This window comes from Telmatherina bonti, assembly GCF_933228915.1.
Source record: "Telmatherina bonti genome assembly, chromosome: 10".
Taxonomy (NCBI): domain Eukaryota; kingdom Metazoa; phylum Chordata; class Actinopteri; order Atheriniformes; family Telmatherinidae; genus Telmatherina; species Telmatherina bonti.
The window spans coordinates 13,186,246-13,205,574 of NC_136628.1; the positions used below are offsets into that span (position 1 = coordinate 13,186,246).

The window sequence follows — 19,329 nt, forward strand, 5'->3', positions numbered from 1 at the left end:
CACATCCGAGATGAATTAACCTTAAAAATCTACGACTCCATCATCTGAGGTCACAGACACACCAGTCTCCTCTTTTTTTTTTTCTGCCGTTTTGCATGATTGTTCTTTCTGATTTAACGTGACTGCTATGATACTCCTGTGTGAAGCGTCTATGGCCCTGAAGTACACACAGGAAGATGTGATGTCACATACAAGTATGTTATGAAAAAGTTCAATATTTTTTTGTCACTCATTTCAGAATGTGAAACCCATATTTTATACAGATTAATTACACATAGAGTGAAACATTTCAACCATTAATTCAGTGAAATTTTGATAATTGTGGCTTATAGAAAATAAAAAGCCAAACTGCAGTTCATTCAGGCTCCCACCTCCAGATGTCTCACCTCAGTGATTAAAAGCCGGATAACTGCGACATGACTGAGGTTGCTTTCAAGCACATGAAGTTGGCCCGGGTCGGATTTGAAAAGGAAAAAAAAAATCCGATTTGATCAGATTTTAGGCCCCAAATGTCCAAAAAAGACACATTTGAGCCATTATAGCCTGCAGTGTGAACGTAGCCGTTGTTATGTTAGCACCTTGCCAAACTGCTGCTCATTACGTCTGAATCATGGATTTACAGTAGAAATGATTTACGTCAGTTTAGATGATCTGATTTGTCGTTGGTTTTAATCAGGACGGAGCAGAACAGGACGAGCCGGAGGAGCTGGACTTCATGTTTGACGAGGAGATGGAGCAGATGGACGGACGCCGCAACACCTTCACCGACTGGTCAGACGAGGACACGGACGGCGAGCTGGACGACCACGACGTCAACAAGATCCTGATTGTAACGCAGACGCCGCCCTACCTGAGGAAGCACCCAGGCGGCGACCGCACGGGGCAGCACACGTCTCGCGCCAAGCTGACCAGCGAGTTGGCCAAAGTGATCAACGACGGCCTCTTCTACTACGAGCAGGACCTGTGGGACGACAAGTACGAGCCGGAGTACGCTACCATCAAGGTGAGATGTCTGTTTAGATCCTGAAAGGCTGAAAAACGAGGCGTCACTTAAATGGTAAAAAGCCGAGCGAAGCATCAGGCAGCTTTCCCATTACATCACGGCCGTTTTTGGAGGCTTTTCTGCTCAAAAAGCAGGTGACGAGTAGATTTATTCTCCTTCAGTTGCGGCTGTTTCTGGATATGAAGACAAAGCCCGCAACAGAAAGTAGTTTTTGTTTTGTTTTTGTTGTTGCTGCTGCGCTTTGTTGCATTGTTGAGCTCTTTGTGCGACCTTCACGCGTTCACTGGCACACATCTAGCGGCGTGTGGAACACAGGTCGCGTGTTTATAAATACACCCCCTCAGGCAAGGCCTCGGCCTGAGGGGCCGAGCCCACGGTCTGCAGGGGGAGACAAAGATGGACGCTCAGAGGCTGGAATACACTCAGTGGGATGAAGGGAAGAGTGTGAGTGCTTTTTTCTCTCTACGAGCCACTGTTGTGAGGACGTAAACTGCAGAGTGTGTTGACCTGCGGACAGTTCAGTGCTGATGCGACGCTGCTGGTGGAGCCGTTTGTGTTGAGATGTCAGAAATGAGGGTGAAAAAGGTCTTTTTGGCTTCGGTGTTTTGCTGCTGTCTTTCAGTTTCCAGGCTGCTGAAGATCAGGTCCGTTTCTGCTCCGAAACCTTTCCGTTTTGTGATTCTGGCTTTAAATTTGTCTTTTTAATGACATAATATGACTGAGTTTCAGCTAATTTTGTTCTCTCTATCATTATTTGTATTTTTTAATGATTTTTTTCTTTAAATGAACATTTTTAAGTCTTTTGAACTTAATGAGGTTTTCTCACGTCCTCACTTATCTCCCGATTGTCTCTTTCATCAGCAAGAGGTGGAGAACTTCAAGAAGGTCCACCTTATCAGCCGCGAACAGTTCGACTGCCTGACTCCTGAACCTCCTGTCGACCCCAACCAGGAAGTCCCCCCAGGCCCCCCCCGACCCCAGCAGAGTAAGGACACAAACACGCAACACACACCAGTGGATTTTCTGCGTATCCATGGTAACACATGAACAGAATGGTCCGTCTCTTGTCTGAACACTGAATCACAAACAGGAGGCTTTTTTTATTTTCCGTTTCCCGAAAAATTCAACCTGAAATGAGATTAATCACCTGATTTAAAATGAGGAAAACAAGTAAAATGGTCTTTTTTTTTTTTTTTTTTTTAGTGTGACGAAGAAAAAAATGGTTTTAAAAATAGTTTTTATTTTTTATAATGTCCATTATTGTAAATACAGTTATTTATTTAATGGATGTTTATTGATTTGGGGGGGATAATACTGTAATCTGTGTGACTAGTTATTACTTTCAGGTGGTGTATTTCCGTGTATGAGTCATGCTGAGGTAAAACTTGGAGCAGATGATGTGAAAAGGGGTGAAGTGGATCATCTTCCATGCAGAAAATGACGCTTTGAAAACAAAAACACATTTTTTTCTGCAATAATTGAACTTTTCTGACTTTACCGCTTAATTTGTTTACATAGAAAGTCAGATGCTATCATTTGTTTCATCCAAAAAATGTAATATTATGATAAATTCCCTCTGAAATTAAAGAATTTTATCAGTTTCTTTGACTTCTGATGGGTGCTTCTGACATAACCATATATAAAGCATTGTTTATTTCACATATTGACCCAAATTAAAGACCAGTAAAGAAGATTTTAATCTATTTTAGTGATTTAAATGCCTAATTATAATTCTAACCTGCTATAAACAACCTTTTAGTTGCTCCAGCTACTGATAATAAATGGATTTTTATGTATTTGATGTGGTAAATGAGATGATTTAATCAGAGTTGTTTGGGAATGTCTGAGTGAACGGAGTGTAAATGATGAGACGTTGCTGGATGTTTGCTGAGTAAACTTGTGTTTTTAGTCCCTACAGACGCTTTGGCAAACAAACTCTTCGGAGCCCCTGAACCTTCCTCAACAGCTCGCTCGCTCCCAACAACCGTGCCTGACTCGCCAAACTACCGCAGTGCCCGGACACCCCGCACGCCTCGCACCCCTCACCGGAAGGACCCGACGATGACGCCGCGCTTCTACCCTGTGGTGAAGGAAAGCCGACCGGTGGACGCGAAGGTTAGAGGCCGCAGAATGAAGAAAAAACGACTCGTTAGAAATGCAACTTTTCTAGTTTTAAGCACGACTCGACGTTCTCTGATTGAATGATGGTGTGTTTTCTCTCAGACGCCCAGAAAGAGGAAGACTCGGCACAGCTCCAACCCGCCTATGGAGTGTCACGTGGGCTGGGTGATGGACTCCAGAGAGCATCGTTCCCGCACCGCCTCCGTCAGGTGAGACTCCGGCGGGAAGACGCAGCCACCCAAAGCATCATCGTACAAAATGTTTAGATAAAATTAGTTTGTAAAAGGAGCGAGTCACAAATGTAAATGTTAAATGAAAAAATGAGCGGATGATTCCTTCCAAACGCTGCAGGGAGACGGTTCGCATCTGTGGCCTCATTCATCCCTGCAGAGTTTAGACTGCTGGTACATCTACACACCCATCTAACATGCTGAAGTACACAAACAGGTGAACTGGAGCAGAGCTGGGTGATGATATTACTCTTACTAGACAACCGTGCTGTAGGGCTGGACGATTAATCGGATTTTAATCTCAACTACGATCTGGGTTTTCAACGATCATTAAAATAAAAGGGTGTGATTATTTTTCTCTTTGCAGTTTCCTCTCCTGCTGTCTTCAGTTGCTAATCGAGTGTCTCTGGCATTGCAGCGCTGTGCTGTAAACTCCTCCCACAGCCGCTTTGCTTTCATTCAGACACTGTTCTCGCTGAATCTGGTGACTTTTTTTGTTAAAAGCGAATCTAGCAACTTTTACTGGAGTTATTAGAGACTTTTCTGGTGTTCTGGCGACTGACTAGAAGGCACATATTGTTCTGCAGTTACTGTAAGGAAGGAGCAGCGGGAGCCTCTCCCGTCCTAAAGCACTCCCAGGCGGCCAGTCAGTCGGCTCCGGCTGCAGGTCGATGTAGAATAACTGCAGTAGGTTGTGGAAGTTCACCTAAACATAGTTTATACCATTGTCAGTGAGAACTGGCTGCATTATTTTCATATACATAATTCAGCGAGTTAAATCACTGTAATATCCATCCATTACGGGGAGTTACCATAGCAACGCATTAATCAGCTGGTTCAGATCAGCCGTCTTTTAACAGGTGAATGAGAGAAACGCGCTGCAGCCTGACAACGGTTGTTTGGTATAAAACGTACATCGAGGCCGACATAAAATAGTTCCTATATAAGCGGTAAAAGCAGATTAAACAACTCGAACCGTGCATTAGACGGTTATAATGCACGACACGGAGTCGAGAACACCACGGCGTGCTGCATTGTTTGAAAAATACTGGATAATTGTGTGAAAAAATCGAGGTCTCAATATATGTCAAAATAATTGTGCTTATAATTTTTGTCATAATCGAGCAGCCCTACCGTGCTGACATGATAAACAGTGTGCGTGTGTGTGTGTGTGTGTGTGTATCGCCTCCTTTACAGATTAGTTCTGCAAGCCTGTGAGCCTCTTTCTGTCTCCATTAGCGATATATCCCACAATGTTAACCCAGCTGGGTTGGTGTGTAGTAGATAAAATGTGTGTGATGTACTCCTCATACCATCTACACAGTTAGCGAGAAACGAAACACGATGTTGCGCTACAGTAACCCCCGAAGAGTTTCCCACACCTTTCCTCTGCTTTTTGCTGCCCAGCAAAGCCTCAATCTGTCGGACGGACATGAAACGACCACAGCAGCACCTCCCATCAGCCTTTCCCCTTTAGATTCTCACACCAGATAAAACTACAGCTGTGAGACGTTGGATTACACACACCAGCTGGATTTAACCTCTTCAGCTGGTTTTTCTCCTGAAACAGGACAAACTAAGAACTGCAGCAACCTGTAGCTCGCTTATTCTCTGTGTGACGCAGTTCCGGGTTTTATTCACAAGAGGTGAATTCAGGCTGTTACAATCCTGCAGACATGATCTTAAATAAATGCAAATGTGTTAATTGTTGTTTAATTGGCCTTTTTATTTACTCGCACGTGTGGCACGTGCACACGCATTCTTCTGGTGTTGTCTGTGTGGTAAATAGAAATAAAAATGTAGGCATATTGGAATATTGCGGTCGCTTGCGATCAGTCTTTTGTACAGAAACTCCTGAGCTGAAACATAAAATAATTTCAAACTTGTTCAGTTTTATTATTTCTTCCCATAAGAGGGAATCGTTGTTTGGTTTGGCTTAAGATTTGTTTAAAAGGATATAAAACTGATTAAGAGATCCTGCCTTCTTTGCATTGGAATGCGACGTATTTATGCCTGAGGGACTCGTAGCCATGGACACAGTTACCCTGCGGCAACACCAGTAAAATGGACTGGTTTTACCTGGAGCGCTGTGGTGCGTCCCAGACGCGCCGCCGCTTTCTGCTTCTCTAAAATACTGCTGCGGTCCTGTTTTTGCTGCTCGCTGCTTTGAAACCTCGCCAGTCTAAAGCAGAGCGGATCAGCAGGAAATCAGCTGATGAAAACCAGAATGGATCCGCTTGATTTAGCCAGTAAAAGACTTCATGTCCACTTAGATGCATTTTACTCTGAAACATCAACATTTCTCCATCACTGGTGGCACCGAGCCTTCAGAGAGGGTCTTGGCTGCAGACTGGAGAATGAGGCGGGGCTGGATGTCCAACCCCGCCCCCACGACCTTTTGATTGGTTTAATCCTAACCCTGATACTAACCCTAACCACGCCCAACATCCAGACCCACCCCATTGTCCAGGCTGCTGGCGGTGGTTATTGAGCCTACAGGTGCGAGGCGGTTTCACTTAAGCAGCGCCGATTTGTAACTTTTTGTTTTGACACCACACGTCTGTACCATCAGTAAATAAAGAGCAGCACGTGAGACACGTTCCTGCTTTTTTATTGTTCACTTCAAAGCAGTTTTATGGAGCATTTTAAGTCGTGCCTACACAGACTATGATGCACGATTACGCAGTCCTCATGTGAACCAACAGAGATGTTCAGCTCTGAAACTGCAGGTGAAATAGCCGGGTGGGAAGCTTGGCGCGGCGCTTCCACAACGCATCCCGTTCAGTGCATCCCGGGGTTACTGTCCACTTCTCAGTTTTAGGCTCAAGTATTATTCATAGCAAGAAAGCGTCCCTTTCTTGCACTTTTTTTTAAATGTTTTCTTGCTGCACTTTTTGTTTTTTTTAAAATATATTTTCTTGCTCAAAAACGCTCGACCATGCTAAAAACCTGTTAGCCGAGTGAGGAAACATCTACAGCCTGCAGGAGTCGTTTTAGAAAATGTCTTCAAGCATCTTTAAAAATGAACGCGGGTCTTTTAGTGGTTTAATCTTCTGAATGATGAAAGGAAACCAGACTGACTGAACTGGGTCCAACAATTCCTCCATCTTCTACCTTCCCCTCAGCTCTAACGCCAGCCCGTCGGAGGGCACCCCCGCCCTGGGCAACATCGGCTGCACGCCGCAGTCCCTCCCCAAGTTCCAACACCCGTCACACGAGCTGCTGAAGGAGAACGGCTTCACGCAACACGTTTACCACAAGTACCGCCGGCGCTGCCTCAACGGTACGGTTCCTCCGTTTCTTATCACTAATGCCTCCCATCCAAATGCTTAGACTCACCTCCTCCTCCTCTTCTCTCCTCTTCTCTTCTCCTCTCCTCTTTTCTCCTCTTCTCCTCTGTCCTCTCATCTCCTCCTCTTTTCTCCTACTCTACTCCTCTTTTCTCCTCTCCTCTCTTCTCCTCTCCTCCTCTCTTTTCCCCTCATCTCTCCTCTCCTCCTCTCCTTCTCTTTTCACCTCTCCTCTATTCTCCTCCTCCTCTCTCCTCCTCCTCTCTTCCTCCTCTTTTCTCCTCTCCTCTCCTCTCCTCTCCTCTTTTCTCCTAATCTCGTCTCTCCTCCTCCTCTCCTCTTCTCTCCTCCCCCTTCCCTCTCCTCCTCTTTTCTCCTCATCTCTCCTCTTCTCTCCTCCTCTTCTCCTCATCTCTCCTTACCTCTCCTCTCCTCATCTCTCCTCTTCTCCTCCTCTTCTCCTCATCTCTCCTTACCTCTCCTCTCCTTACCTCTCCTCTCCTCATCTCTCCTCTTCTCCTCCTCTTCTCCTCATCTCTCCTTACCTCTCCTTACCTCTCCTCTCCTCATCTCTCCTCTTCTCCTCCTCTTCTCCTCATCTCTCCTTACCTCTCCTCTCCTTACCTCTCCTCTCCTCATCTCTCCTCTTCTCCTCCTCTTCTCCTCATCTCTCCTTACCTCTCCTCTCCTCTCCTCATCTCTCCTCTTCTCCTCATCTCTCCTCTTCTCCTCCTCTTCTCCTCATCTCTCCTTACCTCTCCTCATCTCTCCTTTCCTCTCCTCCAATCACAGAGCGGAAGCGACTGGGAATTGGCCAATCACAGGAGATGAACACGCTCTTCCGCTTCTGGTCGTTTTTCCTGCGGGATCATTTCAACAGGAAGATGTACGAGGAGTTCAGACAGCTGGTGGTGGAGGACGGGAAGGAGGGATACAGGTAAGAGCCTTCAGACGGGATGGAGGACAGAAACCAGGAAGTCTGGCATGAAGATGCAGGTCAGCGATATGAAACCGATCATCTGTTACAGAACACGCTTCGCGTGTTCCTCCTGGAGGAAGATGCAGCTGCTGCTGATCATGAATCTGGATTATTTATCCGGCGTCTCTCCTGAGTGTAAACGTGTCTCACGGTGTCTTTGTCTCAGGTACGGCTTGGAGTGCTTGTTCAGGTACTACAGCTACGGTCTGGAGAAGAAGTTCAGGCCAGACATCTTTAAGGACTTCCAGGAGGAGACCATGAAAGATTATGAGGCTGGTGAGGAAAACTGAAGCTGTCAGAAGACTGCAGAGCGGCTTCATGATGGATTTTATGTCTGCTTTAGACGTCAGAGCTCACTTTCAGACATTCTTCTGTCTCCTGACTGCAGGCCAGCTTTATGGACTGGAGAAGTTCTGGGCCTTCCTCAAATACTCCAAAGCCAAGACCTTGGAGATCGACCCCAAGCTGCAGGAGTACCTGAGCAAGTTTAAACGGCTGGAAGATTTCAGAATTGATGTCAGTAGAAACACGGTTTGATGCTGTTTTACTGATCCTCACTGGTGTGTTTACTCAAACCGCTTTGTTCTGTTCCAGCCGCCGATGGAGGAGGGAGGCCGCCGAAGACACTCTTCCAGCGGGGACGGTCGGCGCCGGCATCCGTCTCAGCCCTCCAGTCGACCCCACAGCCAGGCGAGTGGAGGCTCCGCCCCCATCGCTGCTGCTCATGGCCCCGCAGCCAAGGAGGATGCCAAACCCGCCCGTCAGAAAGGCCCTGCCCCCGCCGCTGATCCTGCACCGGATGCCAAAACACTGAAGTAACTCCACACCGGAGCGGATCGGCTCGGCTATTTCTGCAAGTCGCCGGTTATCTCAGCACCACAGGAGGAGGGAGGGGCTTCCAGCCCGAGCATGACCCCCCCCCCCCCCCCTTTTTTTTTTTTTTTTTTTTGTCCCTCCCCCACACATATGTTTGATTTGACAAACAAGGAGAAGAAACAATTCCTGTCGCTTGTTTTATTGATTACTTCTATCATTTTAGAACTTTTTAATTAGACAAAAAATGACTGAGGATGAAATCCCTTGAAGTTTATTTTTTTTCTCCCCCCACGCTGACCCCCTCCTCTCTGTCACTGGGACCCTCCTCTCCGATCGTCGCTGTCCTGCTGGCTGAAGCGTATTTAATTCCTCACCCAGACGTCACAGTAATGATTTCTTTCGCATGAGGTGGTGGATCCGAGCACCTGAAAGGCCCCGCCAGCGGCCCGCCGGGGGGTCCGCACCGCTCCTGACTCTCAGCTGGACCAAAGCGGTTTGAACCGAGCGACTGAACTTTCCATCTGCAGAGCCTTCGACTTCTCTGTCGAGGGGCTAAAAGTGAAATCTTTCATTTACGTTATGGTTGGACATTGAGGGGGAACTAATAAAGAACCAAATGATTTAAAAAAAAAAAAAAAAAAAGTTGTTTAAACCTCTCACTATAGACAAGAGGATTGAAAGTTGCCTTATTTTAATGGTTTTACTGCTTCTAACTCGTGCCCGCCAACTTGTTGTTGATTGTACAGCATCCAGATTGCCATTTATCCCATCGCTGTTTCCAGCTGAGGTCACAAGGTGGTGCTTTGTCCTCCATTCCCCACGTCGGCCCGCCTCCATTACCTCAGAACTGTCTTCCAGGCGTCATTCAGTCTGTTACGAGTCCTGTGATTCTTCCCTGTGTTTGCAACTTGTGGCTTTTTTGTGCTGAAAGCTGATGGAAGTTTGTCACCCCCTCCCCCCACTTAGAGATGAAAACAACACAAAAAACCCCACAAGAACTACTTGAGTGGAAGCTTCTCTGTCAGCATCCATCCGTCTATCCATCCGTCGGACATCCATCCATCAGCAGCGCTACGGGACTGGAATCATTCATCTGGATTACTTGAAGGAGGCGATGGCGGCTGTCGCTCTCCGACGCAGGCGGAGGCGTTCGAGGCCTCGCTGCTTTCCGTTTCACACCAGTTACAGGCGTGAACACTAAGGAGTGCGGTCAGGTACTGATGTAGCAGCGCGAGCGGCGTCTCGCCTCGCTGTACTTCGTGCTTCGGCGTCCCTCATCTTGCGGTCAGCTGTGTGGCCGATAAAAACTCATCCAGCTCCAGAACTGATGCCGATTGTTTTCCTCCACTAATGTAAATGTGAATTTGACACATGAAGAGAAACGATCACAGCTCCCTTTTATTGTTAATAGACCAGATGATATATTTGCCTTACATGTGTATGTAATCTAATTTCTTTCTTTCTTTTTTTTTTTTTTTTTTTTTAACAATTATCTTTTAATTCTTTTGAATTTCTATTTGCTGTTTCTCTTGCTGTTTAGGAGAGGAGTTGGCATCAGGCTTTCAAACAAAAGGGAAAGTTGACATCAGGCGTCAACAAAAATCTGCTTTTATGTTGAAATTACAGATTAAATCTTCTTTTGCAGTAAAGACAAAACTGAGAGAAAGTTATAGAGATGAAAACAGCCTCCAGGTTTCCTTCAGTTTCTATGATAAAAATTCATAAAACACTTGAGTTTTTGGGTTTGATTCACAGCTGTAGTTTGGGAAATATCAAGTCTTAATGAAACAACCTGTTGATGTGCTACACAGTCACATCGAAACCATCTGATGCTTTAAAAAAAAGAAAAACAGACATTTTTGGGTGAAACTGCCTGTTTTGTCAGTCTGCCTATTCCAGAGCTGGATGTCACATTGTGTTTGTTTTTCCGTTTCTCTCCTCGAAATCCAACGTTGTCACACGTAAAGATGCAAATCACTGCTGCACTTGTTCTGTTTGTTCCCCCTTCCAGCCTTCAGTTTGCTTTCTGGGAGACTCAGACCAGTTTCAGAGGTTCATACACACATCTGAGTGTTTACTGGACTACAAATTGTTCACATAACCCCAACTTTTCTGAAACCAGTGAAGCCTTTTGAGTGTGTGAGCTGGAGACGACAGACCTCCCTCCTCCCCCTCTGACAGTCACATGACCCTCCCTCTAATGTGATTCTCTGTGGACATTTGATGGGGCTCAACGTGATTTTGGAGTTTACAGCCTTCTTTATCAGAGTGGAGCTGCTGCTAGGTGTCCGTACGAGCTGTGTGACTCAGCTCTGACAGTTTCACTCGGACTTGGCCAGCTGGCCGGACACTGGAAAGATGAGAGATGGACATGGGAAAGAAGGACGGAGGAGCAAAACAAATAAATGAAAAACTGACTGGGGTTTGTGATGACGCTTGGAGGATTATGGCTGGTTATGATGTCTGCAGACTGAAAAAAAAAAAAGACAAAATTCCATAAAGCCATATGAATAAGAAAAAAACTGTATATGAACCATTAAAATAGTTCATTACATTATATCCTAGGCTTGTCATGAGGAAAAAAAGTTTAAAATGAGAAGAAAAGGAACAAAAAAAATATATAAAATGGAAAAATGTAAAATACTTGAATGAGATCTTGTATTATAACATTTAATATTCATAATATCTGCTTTGTAGGCTGACGTGATTCGCTGTTAGTGTTATTTGTAATTTGTAGTAATTATGCTTTTCCTTTAATAAAGAAAAAAAAATATCACAAAACTGACAAAAAAAAAACCTGAAACACCCGCGGCTGTGTGGTCTTTTATTCCCCATTTCACCACCAAAGGACGAGGAAAAGGCGTTGTTTTTAAAATACTTTAATCTTAAACAGTCCCATCAGGACGTAAACATTTCATCTGTCATAGAATACATATTTTCCAACAACTGGAGGCTTTTCTTTTGTATCACCAAAACAAGTTGAACATTTCTAAGCATGTTTTAAGTGCCACCAAAATGGAAAGTGCAGCTAACATCTGTTGCCAGATGTTCTAAGTGGTAAGTGAATGCATCATGTGCATGTTGTAAGTGCTGTTACTGAGTCGTAAAGTATGACACACAAGCTTGGATATGATACTGAAATATGTTAACAGAAGGAGGTACTGGTCCATACATAATTAAATCACTCTATGATGCTGGAATCTGATGATCCATGTTTCCATGATGCAGAATAGAGGACTAACTGGACCTCCTTTACAGGCAGTTTGGTTGTTTTTAGCATTAGCAAACTTTGTCGACAACCCCCCCCCCCCCCCCCCCCCCCCCCCCCCCCCCCCCGGTGCATTTTGGGTTTTCATGAGATGATACCAGAACACAACTCCGACCACATCACCACATCTTATGCAAAACAGAATTGTGGTAGCAACTCCCGCCGGACATGTAGTGAATCCGCTAAAGTGCAAAAGCCACAGTTTCAGTCACATACAGGTGAGGGGTCACAGTCTGAAACTGATAAAAACAGATTAAAACAATCAGATCTGAATTAAGACAGATGGGGAACTTCACCCCCACCCCTCCTCAGCCTGAGGTCTGAATGTCGGGGGAGGTAGTTCCTCACTGGCCCTTCTTAGTCGTGTCAGGGATGCTCTGGGTGAGAGGGGTGAAGCCGGTGAGCAACGTGTGCCGTTCGTACTGTTTGGTCTCCCTGAATTTGGTGTCGGTGCCGTGGAGCCGGTCCAGCACTCCAAAAACTCCGAAGCACTGGTTGAACCTGAAGGAGGGACACGAGAACCGCTGTTAGGCTTCAATGCAGCATCCAGAGAGGCTGGATAAAATACTAAATGCTGCAACTTAAAACTCCATTTTTAGTTCAGTTTTGGGTTGAAAATATTTATACTAAAATAAATAAAATGAAAAGAAACACCGTTAACTTCCGTTTCAGAAGTTTTGAATAATCAACGCTGATCACATGCTGGGTTTACGAAGCTGAATCCTCCTAAAAAAAACACTCCGTTAACCTCACCTGAGGTGGTGGAAGTCGTGGAACTCGGGGGAGGGCAGGAAGGGCAGGTGATAGCCACAGTGGGAGATGGTGGTGCTGACCAAAGCCAGGCAGTACCACATGGAGGTGGTGGACAGGTGGGATCCCAGAATCACCGGCCCGATCACCACCGGCAGCATGTTGGAGAGCTGATGGAAAACAGACAAATTAGCCTAAAAAGATTTGCAGTAAACCAGATGACAAAAAGGGTCTGTCACACACACACACACACACACATTTGGTCAGCACACAGACTCAACACATGAGCGATTTAATTTGTGGTATCCGAACATTACTGAAGGCTCTGAATCAGCTGCACTGGAGCACATCTTGTCGTCTCCGAACACAGAGAGGGACGCGACTGTTGGCGTGCCATGACCAATTTTCTATTTCTATTTATTTGTTTAATACAGGGCAAAGCAAATTAATAAACATTACTGTAAATATGCCAGAATTAGCCAGAAGGCTATTTTTCATCTGCAGTCCCTGGACAGATGTAAAAGGCAGCAGACTCCAGCAACCAGCAAGGCACAACACAACCTTTGTTAAAGCCGCACCACCACCAGAATCAGCCACTGGTGCTGCTCGCAACAGACTGGAAAGTGAAGGTCAACATGACGGGGCAGCTTAAATTCCCAGAGAACATGGCAGTGACCACACTCAGAGAAACAACAAAGTGGTCCTGCTGGACTCTACTGATCCCTGACGGTCAGGTATGAGGAGCTGGCAGGCAGGTGCTGAAGCAGGGGGTGGAGGACCTCATACAACCCCGTTGTGGTCGGGTGAGGAGGATTTGTCCGTCAATCCCTCATCAGGACCCTGAAGGTGCTCAGAGCGACAGGAAAGACCAGAACATTCCAGACGCCTGCTGAAAAGGCGTCAAGATGGCTGTGGATCAAGCAGGGCGATCTACGGTCCTGGCTCTTCTCTCAGACACAAGCCAGAGGCCGATCAACCCCGCCTGGGTCGACATGGCGACGCTGCGAGACCCGAAATGGACACAACACCGATGACGTGCATGTGTTGCACCACAGCTGTAAGGTAATGACTGTCGGCGATTGGGCCTCCGTGAAGCAGACGTTTTGTGGCGTGCAGCAATGTGATGCCACGGAGGAAAGACATCAGCCATCATCTTAGAGAAGCAACTGTTGCTGTCCATCAGAGCGGGAAGGTTTTTTTATTTTCTTCTTATTTTACAGTGGGAAAGATTATTATAAGTAGAAAACATTCAGGACAGTAAGTGAACGCCCCTGGAAGTTCGTCCCAACGTCAGACTGGAGAGATAACGCAGAAAACCCTGGCGATACATCGCCGTTGGCGTGACTGAACAAGTAGGACTTGTTTGGAAAGGTTTTCTATAAAAAATATGGGACAGTATATTGTGTTGTTCATCCCGTGGATTGGCGACTTTTCCTTTCCTTGCCTCTCGACCAGTGATTGCTGGGACGAGCTCCTGCTTCCCGCCACGCTGAACCGGACTACGCAGTTAGGAAAATGGATGGACGGTTCATCTGATGTTGTATTCACCTCATTTTAAGATCCATACTTACACACACAACCTCATTCTAAAGTGCTCCAAAACAAGACTAATCTCCATGAATGCAACATCAGAATTAAGAAGCAGGAGGAGATTATTCACCACGTGCTCCAGAGGATGAGCGTAGATGGAGACGACGCCGATGGGGGCGGTCCACTCGTGGTGCTGTTTGTGGAAATGCTTGTAGAGGCTGGGATGGTGAAACAACCTGAGAGAAACAAGATCAAGCATTTGTAAAATAAAAAAAACAACCACATCCAAGTTAAAAACAAAGAACTAAACATGTATGTAGTAGTAGAGATGTAAAGTGAGCGCTTCCTGCCTGTGAGAATAGTAAAACAGAATTTCCTCCAGCATGGAGAACAAGGCCAGCTCCATCAGAGCCCAGTGGAAGGTGGGCAGCTCCGGGCCACAGGGGTCTCCTCTCCAGGTCATCAGGTAGTATATAGCAACCACCATGGGCCCAGAGATGAACACCTGGTTGAAGAGGACGGTCTTCACCGCCTGCCGGAGCTTTACAGGGTCCACCTGAGGGTCAACAGAGAGATTAGATCTTCAAATCTCAAGAAGAATAAAACTTTTTTTTTTTCTTAAAATGAGGCAAATATCATCAGCATCAGTAATATAATCAGTATCGGATTATAATCTGCTACTTTTAGTTGGAAGTCTCCCTTTGACCTTTTGTTAGATACACATGGGGAGTTTGTGCACCACATAAATGTTTGCACATTGTGTAAGCTCACAACAATCTGAGGACTGAGCACATTTAGCCTTTTTTTTTTTTTTTTTTTTTTTTACTGCCTGCCATAATATTTCTGTGTATGTTAGAAAATATATCAAGATAACCTTCGTATATGTTTGTGAGAGGTGGGACTGATATGGCTCCACTGAAGGGTTAAAGATGGCGTTTGCATGTGTGCAACCTTTGAACCGTTTGTCTGACTTTCACATGAAACATGATGGATTTATCAGACCAAACAGAATTAAACCACAGTACGATGTACCTTCATAAAAGATGGCAGGAAATTTTTTTGCACAGTTTTATGAGTTTAGTGCTTAAATTGATCTGATCTACAGTCTGAACGGCTCAAAACAAATTGATTGTGTAGCTTTTGACCACTAGAGGGAGCTGCAATAAACCATGTTTGGCCCTCCCCTCAGTTAAACTGTGCTCTCTCTCCAAGAGCCCATCTGGTTATTTATCGATCAATATTTAGTATTTATTCAACCTAAATCATGCAAACAGGGTGTACATGGAGAGGAAATAGTTCAGAGCTCCAACAGAACACTAACTTGGAGTAAACCAGAAGTCGGTACAAACACTTTAAAGTCACTTTTAAGTGTGAACACTCAGTAAATGTATTTATTGGAAGTTAAACTGTGAACTCAATGTAAATAAAAATGTTTTATTTAATAAACTTAAATGGCAGGTCCCATATGGAAAATCCACCCTTGTGACCTGGATTAAATAAAATAAATAAATAAATAAATACAAGACGGTACAACATTTTTTTAAAATACAGTATTTTACCTCTTCAGACATATGCAATGACACTGTTTTTTGTTTATTAGTTATATTTAGAATTTCTCATGATTTATGATTTATTTTAATGTATACTACAAAGTATTTATAAAATAATATATAATCAGAATTATATTATGTAAATCTTCTATTACATATAGCTGTATCATTTCCTTTTCCTGTTTATAACAAAGCCAAACTTGTGTAATGACATTATGTTCAATTATATCACATATTTATTTATTCTTTAGTGAGTGGAAATGTATCAAATGACTTGCTAACATCCACTGAAATGGTTTATTTACAGAAATACCATCCTCATTCATGAATATGCAAGAAAAAGCTTGTAAATAGGTGTCTACGATATGGCCACTATGCATGAAAGGGTTAAAAATCTTTATTTTGGAGCTTTGCTGACGCTGGTCTCAAGAAGAGTCAGTAATTAAGAACAGATGATCCTTCAGCTTCTTTCTGCTACACAGGTTGTTACACATTTGCTTTGTTCATATTTTCACATTTAGGCTTTACTCTCGCAGTTTATTTCTGATCATTACACTACTAGTTGAGTTCTTTTGGTCTGTGTGTATTTTTGCTTCATTTACAGCTATTCGTGTCGTCTCTCAACCTCCTTTTGGTTTCAGGTTTGTTTTACTCATTTTTAAGGCTCAGTATTTAATGAGGGGGCCTGATTCACAAAAGTAGAGTGAACTTAACCAGAATAAATAAAGACAACAGGGCTTGACCAAGCCCTGTCAGAGCATCCTGGCCTGAATGGTTTTACAAACAATAAACAAAGCTGAGAAGGAGCGACCAAGTCAAGCCAGGTGTTAGTAATTGTACCGAGTGTGTGTTCAGACCTTCAGCTAGATCACAGATGAACTGACACTGACCTGGAAAGGTTGTGGCCCGCCACTTAAAAAATGACCTTATTTGACCTCAGTGTATTACTAGAGTATCCCTGATTTAATTTTACTCCACCACTAGTGAGTAACAACAAGTACCTCAGGTTTAGGAAGAATTCATCATATTATGTTGCAGTAATTCAAGTGAATCCAATCACAAAGACTCCTATGAGTTTATGTTGATGATAAAAACAGACCTAACAGTGCTGTGTTGGCAATTCTAAATTGAAAAAGCTAAATGAGATAAACTCCCCATCGTGTACTCACTGCAAGTTGTATTGTCACCATATTATATCACAACCGTTATGAGCCTCAGGTTAACGGAGGTCAGTGACACGCAGGTTATGACATTACATGACATTACACAACCCGTACACAACCGGGTTGGTTGGTCTTTTTATGAATAACACACTAATGGCATCATAAGGAAAAGATGCAAGCTTCACACTGTGTGGATCGTAAAAAGATGAGAGCATTTTTTATGGGATCAATAAATGAGCATCCTGTGTGTGCACCGTGTTCCTGCTTGTAATCTATCGATAGATAATCCCAACTGGGTTATCAGTGATTTTGGTCTTTATCTTTGCAGAGTGCAACAACATCAAACACAGTGTGAGGACTTTGTTCAGACGTGGAAACATCAGATTAGTAACAGAGGACCTGCTCAGACACACACATTTTATTTTTTAACAACTAACAATTTTAATTTTAAACGATATCCCATTTAATCTTAAAATAAGATCATAAGTTTATAAAGCGTGTCAAACACGTGAGAAAAGACCCACCGGGTTGTTTTTGTCCACCTGGATGCGGTAGCGAGTGATGAAAGATGGTTTACCAGTGGTGTCCACCAGCAGCAGCAGAGCGTTCCAAGCCCAGAACACCACCGTGGGGGCCAACATCGTCCCTGCGGAGACAATGAGTCCAAAATCTCAGCCTGGGCTGGAAGAAACATCCTGAATGCAAACATGTCTCCATCCGAGGCGACCGAAGCGGGTCTTCGAGGGCCGATGTCCTGCAGGTTTTCCACGTATCCCTTTCCCACCACACCTGGATTACATTAATCTGATCCAACAGAACAACAGAAAACTGGTGTGTTGGAACAGCGAGCTTCAGATCATGTTAAACCAGAATTAAAGCTGTATGGTGATATTATCGCTGTGGTTCCCGTCGGTGGAACAGCCTGCCAGAGCACCTCAGGGCTGCAGTGACTTTTGATGTTTTTAAAAAGAGACCCACCTTTTTAGTTTAGCTTATAGATGATCTTATCCCGTTTTCAGTCTGTGTAAGAGTTATTTATTTATTGTTGTAGTTCTTATTGTTTTTCTATTTTACCTGTTTATTTCTATCTGGTTTTATTATTTATTTCTTAAATATTTTATTCTTATGCTCACTTTTATTATGTATTTATTTATTTTGTGTTCTTAGCTGTTTCCTTGTAGATCTTAGTCTTGTTTGATCTTAAGTTCTGTAACTCCAGTGTTCCTCATGGGGATCCACCACGCTGGAGGCCTTGCCTATTCAGTTAGCCGGGTCGTTGCCATGGGGATGGCCTCAGGTTGGCCCTTGCATTGCAGCCATTTGGCTGTGGAGCGGATCGGGGCCAACCATGACTCGTGGCCGTTCCAGTGGTGATGCACAGTTAGCCAAGCCAGATGTTATCTCTGTTATCTTTATTCTTCAACTATTATTATTATTGTCGATTAAAGAGACAGAAGATCACTTTAGAAGCTTTATCAGGCAACATGAGTTTGGAGAACATCTTTCCACCTGATTTGTTTGCAACATAAGAAGAAATTGATCCTCTTTTAGGCGAATCTGCATTTCAAAAGCAGGATGTTTCGTGTCTGCATCTCATTTGGGCCGCCATGGTAACAGTTAGCATTGTTAAATGCTACTTCCACTAAAACAGAGAGCTCATAATCTCTGAAGCGACGTGGGAAAAAAAAATACGCCAATGCATCAGGAATCACCCGAAATGAGCCAGAAAAAATCCACATAAAAAGGAACATGGTGCAACTTGCAGGTGTCAATGAGCAACATATCAATGAAACATAAATAATTTGCAGATTACTTGTCCGTTTTAAAAATAAAGAGTGTTAAATGATTTGTTGATCTGACCTAGTCATTATCTATTTATTTATTGTGGTCGTTTTGTATTGAGTATGCAGCTCATCTTAGATCCAAGAGGCAGACCTTCCAAAGCACAAAAATATCAAAGTTCACGACACTAAAAGTACAGTCAGGAGGAGGTGTTGACACCAGAAGTCATGACTGAACTTCACAAATGTTTTTAATACTTTACAAGTATGCCATTAAATTCAAAGTGGGTTTAAATTATTAAAATTAAAATACTGGCTTTAATTATTTAAAGTAAATTAAATTCAAAGCACAATAATCTTTTGTGCCGCCCCATAATTCTCTAAATAAATCCCTACTTGTTTCCCATGAGATAAAAACCATGGATGTAATTTGATTAGGAAAATATTAGGGACGCTGCTGTAAAACTTTCCTCCAGCAGGTCACAAGCCAGGCGACAAAGAAATGGATATAAATCCATGAAAGGATCTGTGAGTGTTTTCACAGGGCATGTACGGATACAACAAGACGTTCATCGTATTGCAGAACCAGATTCAGCTTTCAGTGTTTCTCTGCAGATCATTTCTTTTAAACAGAAATTAGAAGAAGGTCTGATTTCTTACCCATGAAGAACAAAGCGGCATCATGACCCTCAAATGCCACGTACAGCTTTGTCCACAAGTTCTGCCAGAAATCTCCTGAAGCTCCCCAGAACCTCTGAAGGTGCCTGGAGGTGGAAGGACGACATACATATCCCATTTAATCTTAAAATAAGATCATAAGTTTATAAATAAATATATATATATATATA

General features: G+C 43.8%; 2 protein-coding genes across 4 annotated transcripts in view; one reads left to right on the plus strand and one right to left on the minus strand.

The window, feature by feature from the left end:
- larp1 (La ribonucleoprotein 1, translational regulator) overlaps positions 1–11,220 on the plus strand; it is a 70,494-nt gene extending 59,274 nt beyond the window's left edge. For all 3 annotated transcript variants that reach the window (XM_079247512.1, XM_079247513.1, XM_079247514.1), the window contains 9 exons: positions 677–1,003; positions 1,865–1,988; positions 2,913–3,118; positions 3,227–3,333; positions 6,480–6,637; positions 7,437–7,581; positions 7,790–7,899; positions 8,012–8,139; positions 8,218–11,220. In XM_079247512.1, coding sequence (XP_079103638.1) covers positions 677–1,003; positions 1,865–1,988; positions 2,913–3,118; positions 3,227–3,333; positions 6,480–6,637; positions 7,437–7,581; positions 7,790–7,899; positions 8,012–8,139; positions 8,218–8,442 — 1,530 coding nt within the window. In that variant the 3' untranslated portion in view covers positions 8,443–11,220. The remainder of the gene's footprint in view (positions 1–676; positions 1,004–1,864; positions 1,989–2,912; positions 3,119–3,226; positions 3,334–6,479; positions 6,638–7,436; positions 7,582–7,789; positions 7,900–8,011; positions 8,140–8,217) is intronic.
- A 552-nt stretch (positions 11,221–11,772) lies between these two features.
- faxdc2 (fatty acid hydroxylase domain containing 2) overlaps positions 11,773–19,329 on the minus strand; it is a 13,547-nt gene continuing 5,990 nt past the window's right edge. The window contains exons 4-9 of the mRNA XM_079247307.1: positions 19,142–19,245; positions 17,225–17,346; positions 14,338–14,543; positions 14,118–14,223; positions 12,461–12,627; positions 11,773–12,208 (exon numbers count right to left, since the gene is read on the minus strand). Coding sequence (XP_079103433.1) covers positions 12,052–12,208; positions 12,461–12,627; positions 14,118–14,223; positions 14,338–14,543; positions 17,225–17,346; positions 19,142–19,245 — 862 coding nt within the window. The 3' untranslated portion in view covers positions 11,773–12,051. The remainder of the gene's footprint in view (positions 12,209–12,460; positions 12,628–14,117; positions 14,224–14,337; positions 14,544–17,224; positions 17,347–19,141; positions 19,246–19,329) is intronic.